This window comes from Buceros rhinoceros, unplaced genomic scaffold, assembly GCF_000710305.1.
Source record: "Buceros rhinoceros silvestris isolate BGI_N320 unplaced genomic scaffold, ASM71030v1 scaffold561, whole genome shotgun sequence".
Taxonomy (NCBI): domain Eukaryota; kingdom Metazoa; phylum Chordata; class Aves; order Bucerotiformes; family Bucerotidae; genus Buceros; species Buceros rhinoceros.
The window spans coordinates 65,474-75,581 of record NW_010392301.1 but is presented as its reverse complement, the minus strand read 5'-3'; the positions used below and the strand labels follow the sequence as shown (position 1 = coordinate 75,581).

General features: G+C 39.1%; 1 protein-coding gene across 1 annotated transcript in view; it reads left to right on the top strand.

Moving 5' to 3' along the window:
* The window catches only part of SHANK2 (SH3 and multiple ankyrin repeat domains 2), a 123,802-nt gene that overhangs the window by 86,018 nt on the left and 27,676 nt on the right, over positions 1-10,108 (top strand). The window contains exons 4-6 of the mRNA XM_010144397.1: positions 272-352; positions 711-719; positions 3,481-3,501. Coding sequence (XP_010142699.1) covers positions 272-352; positions 711-719; positions 3,481-3,501 — 111 coding nt within the window. The remainder of the gene's footprint in view (positions 1-271; positions 353-710; positions 720-3,480; positions 3,502-10,108) is intronic.

Genomic DNA, 10,108 nt, shown 5'->3' with positions numbered 1-10,108 from the left:
GTGCGCAGTTATTTAGCTTTAAATGTTTCTATGTATCCCGTTACATAAAAGCTTGCTGATGTGTCAACCAACCTACGCTAAAAGCAGAAACAGTATAGAAATTCAGGGCATGGAAAGCATCTCGGGGTTTTTTCCTCTGCGTGTATGGATTTATTATTGCCTTATTTACTGTAGCATGTTCTTTTAAATAAATATGGACTTGTGTATATGAATACAGCGTTTTAGAGATGTGTCCGTACTTACACTGAGTATCCTTCTGTTTAATGCAAAGCCCCTCCACCTCCTAAGCGAGCTCCAACCACTGCACTGACCTTGCGGTCTAAGTCAATGACCTCAGAGCTTGAAGAGCTTGGTAAGAAAGTGTTTTTTGACAAGCATGCTGGCATAATAGAATTGTAAATATATATATATGTGTATTTATGTTAAATTGACTAAGAGAACTGCACTGTGTACTGTGTATAGAGCAGAAAAGGTTGTAAGAATGCTGCATCTTTGGGGAATTCAGATGTGCATGATTCGCATGGACAATTTCTGTTTAAACTTGTGCCTTTACTGCTACGCAAGAGAATGTCGATACATTTTATGCATCGTCAAAGTTTGGCACATCTACTAAAAAGTAATGCCGTATCATTGTTTTGTTAGCTTTGCTTTCTGGATTTTTCAGTTCATCTAATATTGTTTTATTTTAAATTTCTGTGGCCTCTCATTAGTGGATAAAGGTAAGCTGCCAGAAGCTGTTGTTAAAAAGCTGACAGTTCTTAAAGCAGCTTCAACTTCAACTTGTTTTCATTGCACTCTGATCTGAAAAAGTGTATATTAGTATATCACTTTGCCTTCTGTGCATGAGATAAACTTAATTCTTCTCACTATTGGTAATAAAAAAGTCTTGAGCATTCAGTCTTTTATTTGCTAATTTTAAGAAATACGACTGTTGATTCTCTGCTTGATCATCCTCATTCTAGACATGCATAATTCTTTGGGAATTTTGATTTATTTTCTAGAAGTGAGGAAGGTGATCTTATTTTCTTCCTGGTTTTAATCTGTTACGTTATTAAAAGTAGGATTTCTGCAGCTAGTCTAACAAATATGTTATGAATTGACCATACATGCAAAAGGAAAAGCCCTGTGCGCATTTATAAATGGTCGCTACACTAAAGCAATGTGTTTAGCAAGTGATAATTGGGTGTTAAACCACGTCCCTCATTACAGAATAATAGGGTCTATCATACAATAAAACCATTTTTCCATGTAACCCTGCATTGATTTACATACTTACATTTTATAACCATTTTTATTTCTGGCATGGACTCATCTGAAGGCCAGCTGGATGGGATCAAAGCCTTGTGAACACGTTTTTCCCCCCCTGGAAGTCAGTGTTTTCTGGGGCAGATGGACCCCATCCACCCTTTAGTGCATCAAGTCACACAGTTTCAGGGGGAGTCCAAAGGGATGCTGAAGTGGTTACTGTCTTCTCTATGGTATAAAAACCAAACGAAGACCAAAATGAAACAGTCTGATTATTTAGCTCTAACAGATCTCAGGAAAAAATGATTTTTCTGTGCCAGGAAGTTCAGGAGCTTGACTAAAGTTTTCAACAGTTTGTGAATGCTCCATAATTTTTCTTCCAGGGTTAAAATGTAAAATATTGTGGAGCCACTTTTTGGATCTGGGTGTTTTGATTTGTTTTTCTTTCATGGAGAGCTAACAGGTTGTAAAATTTTCATGGCTTAGTAACAAACTTTCCCGAGGGGACAGAAATACTTAGGCACCATTTCCCCCCCTTCATTATCCCCTTCTGCCAATGACTTTCAAACTGAGGATATTCTTCTATTTTTCTTACTTTTCAACCTTACGTAGTAGATTCTGTTCTTAAAGCAGAGAGAAGCAGCACAATTTTCTAGGGGAAAAGAGCTTGTTAATAGTAGCATCACCTCTGCAGTGAAGACCATCATGTTTATCTTCCTCACCCCCTTGTCAGGGTTAGAGTACAAGATCCGCTATTTGTTCTCATCGGCTGGCAGAACCCTCTGCAACTCTTGTGACTAGCAGCCATGGGACGTACTCGAGTCTTTAAGGACATTTCCCATCCGTAACTTTACCCAGATGGGGCAAATATTACAGTGGCAAGACTTTACTATTCTGAAGAATAGTCCTGAACCATGTTCCAGAAGCCCGTGTCCCCCAGGGAAGCTGCAGTAATACTAGAGCATGGCAGAAATTTGTCTTCCTCCTAAACAAGGCTGTAAATACCAGTTCTGAGATACTCTGAACATTTGCCACCCCAGCAAACAACATGACTACTGTTATAAATAACATCTGTGGTCTACCTATTTTAATATCTGTCCTGGTGAAGGGCTGTTATCAGAAGGAATGAGAATTCTTGTATTGCACAACAACCGAACGAGCTTCCAAAGAGAAAATGTTCTCACTCTCATCAGTTAAAAGTTGTCTTCTGACATAAAACACAGATTGTATGTCTGTATTTATATATAATTTATATATTTTTATATGTATATGTGTATCTATTGGACATCTGTATGAGCTATGAGAACACCCACATTTTTATATCCGTTGAACTAGCTAATGAATAAACATTCTATTTCATAACATCTACGTGCAAACTAAACAGGAAGTGTGGAGAGATGAACACTGTGGATGTTCTCATCTCTATATATGTGTAATCTTTTTTTTCTGAACTGAAGCAGCTCATGGTCTCAATAATGTCTCGTGGCAAAGAATTCCACAGGCTGATTATGTGCTGTGTTCAAATGTATTTCCTTTTTATTGGTTTTTAATGTGATGCCTTTAATTTTATTGAGTGTCCCTTGTTACGTAATAGAAGAAAAAGATAAAGATAAATTCCCCTTTTTTTCTTCTTAGACTATATATTTTTGTAACTTCTCCTAGCTAAGCTAGGAGATTTTATACATATATATATATTTTAACTTTATGCATCTTGCAGTCTTTGCAGTCACTTCCTTTGTCTGGCTCTGAACTCTACTTATGGTTTTATTGACACGTTTTTAGCTATTCTATTCTCCGTGAAACTGAGCAGACCACCTCAGTTGTGCTTTTTCAAATGAGCTAATTCAAAATATGACAGATAACGTGTGCTAATGATTCTTTTCCCCTTCGATCCGGAAAGATTTGAACATGCCCTATTACCATAGCTTGAAAGTCCCGGTATCAGTAAGTTGACCCAATTACTGTTATTAAAAAAGAATTTAGAAAAAATAGAAATGTACAAGTATCCCTAGTATCTGCAGGGGAGCGATTTTCTATAGTTAAGGTATAAACCCTGATAATCTGTGCTTTGCCAAGCTGTGGTTTGATGGATTTCTGCAGAGCAGAGGCTGGCAGGGAGAGGCTAACTTCTTAGGTGGGAGAAAAATGTTTATGCTCAAAGTGACAGGCAAGGATTTAGCATATAAAAATTACCTTCAGAATTGATTCACAGTTCATTCCCTTTCTATTTCCAAGCTTCAGTACGGAAGAAGAAGGGTAAGGGGAAGCATTTTGTCTCTTGTTTAACCTGTTTCTCACCTTTCCATAGTGAAGGATAATAACATAATGTAAATGTTGGCATATGGTCTAGTTTATTTTATGGTGTCAAATGTACATTAATTATTGTATATGTTTTTTAGTTATTTAGTTAATAAATTGCAAACACACTAAGAACTCAAACAGAAGACCTCATTTGAAAATATTCCCCGCATCTCTTCCTTTCGTCTCCTTTCCTTCATCTTGCCTTTTTCTCCTTCTTTGTGTCCAACTCTTTTCCAAACCCCTCCATGTCATCTCCTCACAGTTCCTGTGCTCACTGGCAGCTGCAGGGAACATGTGGCCAGTAACATACCCTCAGTGTAGTCCTCCGTTAGTGGTTTCACTTGTCTTTTAAACGGCCAAACGTTACTCCCATAACCACACTGTCTCTGTCTCAGGAACTAGGGATCTTGCACACAACACTTGAACTTTTGACTTGGAGAAATGCTGCTCTGCTCAATTTTAAGTTTTCACTTGAACATCTTCCACGCTGTCCCGTATGCATGGAGTGCCTTCCCTGAAATAATTCGTCAGGTCACCACCTTCTCCCTGAGATCTCTCCTAAAGACCCGCTTCCCCGGTGACCCCCGTTAGCAATCATCCAAGTAACGATGGCTAGGCAGAGGGGCAGGGAGAAGGAATGGTGCTATTGCGATGGTTTTGATCAGTGTAAATGCATCTGTATATGTAGACAGAGTTTGTTCGTGTTTAGCTGTATCTTTCATACTGCTCTATGTCATTTGGCTTTCCTAGACTGTAAGCTCTCCAGAGCAGGGCTGTGTCATTTGCACGTTTTCGTGGCGTTTAGCCCAAGGAAGAGTCACAGCCCCCCTGAGCCCCTGGGTGATAGCTGTGAAAAGAGTCTGCCTCCTGCTCTTTGACAAAGTTCAGTGTCACAGAAAGGAAGGCCAGGCTGTAGGCAGAGTCTTCTCTCAACAGGGAAGCTTTTGAGAAGACAAAATAGAATGAAAATGGGTTGTTTTCCTCTCTTTATTTTCCTGCTCTTTCCTGCCCTCCTTTCAGGTTGCTAACAGAGGTTCCAGCTAGTGATACTTTCTCTTCTCCATTCAGAGAATAGGACAGAATAAGCCCCATTGCTACTGGTATTTTTCTGAAAAATACGGTTTGGCAGCGTATAAAAACCTTTACACTGTGTTGTAGAATCGGCTGTCAACCGAACGTTCAGTGTTCTGTCATAGGTGAGGGAGGTGTTCAGATGTGAAACGGCTGCGGTGGTTCAGTTTGACTGGGTCTGTTTGATGTCTTTTGAGCGAGGTCCTGGTTCGTTGGGAGGACAGGAGAAGGGAAGGGCGTAGGCTGTGGTTTTTATATTCAGGATAGACGATGTGACGTTTGTGTCTAAAGACAGGCAATAAAATCTTCAGGTTCACAGCAGTGAGGCACGGGCAGCAATGTCATGTTACTGCAGTTACTCGGGTTACTACGGAGTGAATGGTACTTCATCTGTGCCGCTGACCTTCTGCTTGTGGTAGTTGCCTGACTCTGCGATTGCACCCAACTCCAAAACATCTGTTTGGAGAGGATGTGCTTTCAGCAGCGAAACTGCTTTCTGGGTTCCATGGGATATCGGGGTGGGGGCAGAGGAGTTCTGTCCTTTGTGACTTGTAGGTTTCCAAGAATTGTTGAATGATTAAGTTATGGCAACGTGTAAACTCACAGTTGTAGCAGTAATTTTTTGGAGGCAGTGCTGAAAATACAGTTTCAGGTAATGCATAGTTAGTCCGTTAATACTGAAGAATAACCAAAATATTCATGCAGCAAATTAAAATGAAGATTTGAAAATACTCTAAAAAGAAAACATTAAAAGAAAAAAATTTGGTCTTTATTTTCATCATCACTGCAGGAAATAGGTATCATTAGAGTTTCAAAATTAATACTTTGAAATAATAAATTTAACTCCAATCAGAAAAGGTTTGTGTGGCTCATGAAAAGCTCATTTTTAAAGGGTTCTTCCTTTAATTTTTGTTTCGGCTTGTTTATTGATAATGTGGATGAAGAGTTTTGAAATGATACCATACTTAAGGAAATTAAACTAAGAGCTGTAAATGTCCAGATATGTGATATAAAAGTTTCATTTTTTTAACTGCCAGGAAGTGGGTTTGATTTTGTGAGTAATTTGGGAATTTCAGTGAAAGCTGAAGTGTTTTGTTTTGAAAACCTAATATAAAAATCCTCTAAGTACAAAATTAAGTCTTGATCAGGCTAATTTTTCATAGTGAAATGGGAATAACTAAATAAATAGTTCTTCTGCATTACTAAATATTACTTGGACAGTGTCACACAAGCGTCAGTTGTGAGCTAGGGCTGGTGGTTTGCTTGTTGTTAGATTTGATATGGTAATCAATATAAAAGAATCCTTCTGTACGTGCTGATACTGATCTTCGGGGTTTGGTGTGGGCTACGGTACCAGATATATATGTAAGATTTTCCTCCTTTGAACAATTTAGATGCTAGTACCACCTCTCAGGTACAGAATAACTCTGATATCATCAACACAGAATATTGTTATGTGGCATCAAGTCTTAGTGGCATTTGAAAAGAAAAATATCAGTTGATGGCATTCAAAAGAAATATTATTAGCTCTGTCTGCAGTAAGCATTCACACTTCATCCCATTCCTGTTGTCCATTGTTTCAAAGGTGGCACGTTCTAATGGCATCTGAAACAATGAAATTGCAGAGCAAATACATATGAATGAATGCCAAACAGCGGATTAGCTGAGAGTGTTGTGTTGTGTTTGAAGCAACCTCTCACAAAGACGTCTGGGTTCAAAAGTCATTTTTTTATTTCACTGTGGTGGAGTTGATGATGGAGATTTGTCTGCAGGAAACAATGGAAATACCATCAAAGCAACTTTTACAGCATTCACAGCATCGACTCCTTTGATAGTTTCCAGCACCTGCAGTGCTTCTCTGTAGGAAGAAGGTTTTCCAGTCTTCACCAGACACTGTATTTTAGAAGATGGGAGCAAAAGGCATCAGGCTTAATGAAGAATTCTTGAAGGGTGTCCTCGTAAGTAATTGATTTTCATTATGTATTTGAAGTTCTAACGAGATAGGAATGTAGTAATAAGGTAAAGGTTGTCCTCAGGTTGTCATAAAGCAGCAAGTCTGGGTGGAAATTGTGAAGTAAATGTGTAAAAAAATGCGAGTCCTGTTTTTTGTTGATGTAGCAAGGTTACAGTTTATATGAGTTGAGTCTGACTTGCGGGGAGTTCACAGCAGTGCAAGAAGGTGTAGGACTAGGACCATTAGCACACACGTGCTTTTAAAACACTTGATAAGAGAAGAGTGTTGATAACGAACTGGCACGTTTCAAGGAGAACAGTGCTAACCCTATGTTTTGCACTGAAAAAAATGTGGCACCTAGCTGGCAGTGTGCTGATGAGCAACGTTTGGCACGGAACCTAAAATTAACAGTAATGGTAATCCTCAGCACAGCGCTTCTTCAAATCAGGGTTTCTGGTGCATGAGGTGGGCAGCTTTCAGTGACCTTCTGAAACCACTGGGAATCCTGAGCAGAGGTCACTGAGTCGCTGGGTGGGTGTTCTCCTGATTTTGTTTTATTAGCTTATTCTTGAGTATCTAGCACCTTCTTGTGACGCTTGTTTTTCTTTACTGCAGGACGGTAATTGAAAAGGTTTTCAAAACCTTGCTGCATCAGCCCAACAAGACAATGGTATAAAAGAAGCTGGAAAAGGAATTGTAAGTGTTAAAGAAAATGTGGGGTTTGTAGCGGTTGGAAAGAGGCGAATTAAAGACATGACATACGTGAGTGTCGCTTGCCTTACTGAGCTATTATTAATTGAATCCCTAACCACATATGGGAAACCATGAGTGCCTGAGGAGCAGTAAAAATTGCACGTGCTTCCCAACATGGTACAATTAGGGCAGTGGAAAACTTCTGCAACACTTTTAATGTGTTCTCTCTCTTTTTCAGGAACCAGGGAGATGAAGGACTTATCTCCCTCATCTCAAAACTCCCTTTGCTGCTATTTCTCTCTCTTTCTTTTTCTTCAAATGTTCATATACCCATGTTAATTAATTCCTAATATAATTAAAAATAAATGGTTTTAGATAATTCATCATAGTTTGTTTGGTTTTTCCCCTCGGTGTGGAAGCGTGAGAGCACGCCTAAGACCAGAGAAGGCTGCGAGTGTCGCAGGTCCTGCACCTCTCGTTTTGGTTTCTTTCGCTTGACTGTCTGTCTTCTGTGCCTAGGCCAAATTTTCAAATGCTGTCTCTTAAACAGAACATCAAATTGCCACTTAAATTCCTCCTGGCTTGCAGGGTAGGAGTGGGTATTGACTATATTCTCTGCTTTGTTTTTGTTCTTAAACAGAAACCACTGTTAGACAATGACCATTCCTCTTTCAAGGTAGGCTGAATTGTAAGGCTGCAGGATTGCAGGTGCATTTTAAATGCCTGTATAATTATTTCATTAATTGAACATGCTGTTAAAGAGCTGGTACTTGAAAATTGTTTCTGTAGAAAGAATTTGAGCATATCAGTTTTCTGCCTTCCTTAAAAATACTTTTGGTGGTGTGCTTATAATGTGTCAATGTGATTTATATGTGCTAATGTGAAGGTAGAATCACAAATAAGACTTTCTTTCAAGAAAGTTTGGATAGTTCTTTATTGTGACTAGATACAAATAATTTTCATAACTCATGTAATGGTATTTATAGATACTCGATGTTAAATGGTTCATTTTAGTCACTAAACATTTTTTATGTTTTACTGATTTATTTTACATAATTTTCCTTTTTCTGGCTTTTAGTGTACCTTGTAGAGTTTACAGTATCCCAGAGAAAGTACCGATATTTTTACTCAGTTTTCATAGAGGGCAAGTGTTTCAAATGGCTTGTGTTTTTGACTGTATTGCAAAGCACTTTTGTTATTTCCTCACTGTGCTGACTGCTCAGGTAATATTCTCTGCCTCTTGTTTGCAGTATGGTAAACGTGATTTTGGCAAATCCTGCAAATTGTTCGTTTGGGGCGAGGCTGGAAGTTAATTCCAGATTAAAATGTGCTCGTGGTGGCAGATTCATGAGGATTAGCCTAATTGTCTCAATGAAACCTCAAATCATCCCATTTCTATATATTTTCCAACTATACATTTACATGTCATGACCGTAGGCTGAACTTGTTTCTTTCCTCTAAATTTGATCACAAACAGCAAATTTGGATTAAAATCTTAAACTTCAATATTCCTACTCTGAAACAATGCTTTAGCTAAGGTCAGTCTTTCAATTCATAGCGGTATGTTGAAGGCCTGGTTGTACTTTACCTACTTCTGGTCTTTGACGAATTTCTATACCTTTATTCCCATTTGAATAGCTATAAGAAATACATCAGTTTTCAGTGGGCGTGGTTAATGCAAGGGGGATCCATTTTTAACCACCTACAAAGAGGACCTGTGTTTTTCCCAGAGGCACTAGAAACGGACTCATCGAGTACAATTTCTTCTATGACAAGCAGCATTCCGTAGTCTACTCAAGCTCTCTTCTGAATCGATACTTTCTCATCTTTCTGCTACAAGCCCGTTCCTATGGGCAAGCTGCTCCAGAATTTTGTTCGCCGGCTGCTTTGAAAGCACTATCATCTAGATCCCCATATGTCCTGTTTGGCCAAATTGTCCTTTACATAGTTCCCCCGCTCAGAAGCGTTTACCGAGTTACCTCCCAGCTATTCTTTTACAAACTGATCCGGGCGAGGTCTTTTGCATATATATGGGAAGTGACAAAAATCTAAAAGCAGTACAGTGTAAATAAGTGCACTTCCTTGTTTTAGATGCTTTTTTTTTATTTTCCAGACATGCAAACTTGTATGCATAGTCACTCCTGGTCTTTATGCTAAAAACGAGCTACTTTTAGTTAAAAATTAAAGGAATTTAGAAAATTAATCTGTAAGATACAAACAATGCCATGGCCATATTTTTGCATAGTTTAAGCGAGTCTCTATCCATTTTTAATCCGCACACATAAAGACGATCCCGTTAGTTTTAGTACAGCTTGTAACTGGTTTTTGCAGATTATTGACAAGGAAACAAATCTTACCAGCTAATGAAAGAAATTAAACTAAACTTGCAAACTCATGTTTAGGGCAGGCGATGGAACAAAACACACGCATATGCAGTAGCTGACATTAAGGGCTGTGTGCTTAGCCCTCTTGACACCAAGGAAGACTGAATGTCCTGTGTTCCCATCACTTTCCAAAAGGAAAAACACATGTGCCCAATATTTGACTGTGGTTGGCTGCAGATGCTAGAAAAGGTGGGTGATGCTACAGCATTAGGTGCAGTTGGCATTGTATGAAGTTTTGCATAACTGATGGCGCCTGGTACAGTTTCTGTCTGTATCTATCTTAGGTATTTACAAGGCATCTATCACCTTGGTACCTAAGCAGTTTGAAAAATGCACCCACCCCAGGAGGCATGATGCAGATACAGGCAGAGGCCCAGGTCCAGAGCAGCAGAGGCAGGTCCCAGGAAGCTCCCCAACTGTGTTACTGCTGTTGTTGAGCTCCTGGCCCACTTGTTGTGGC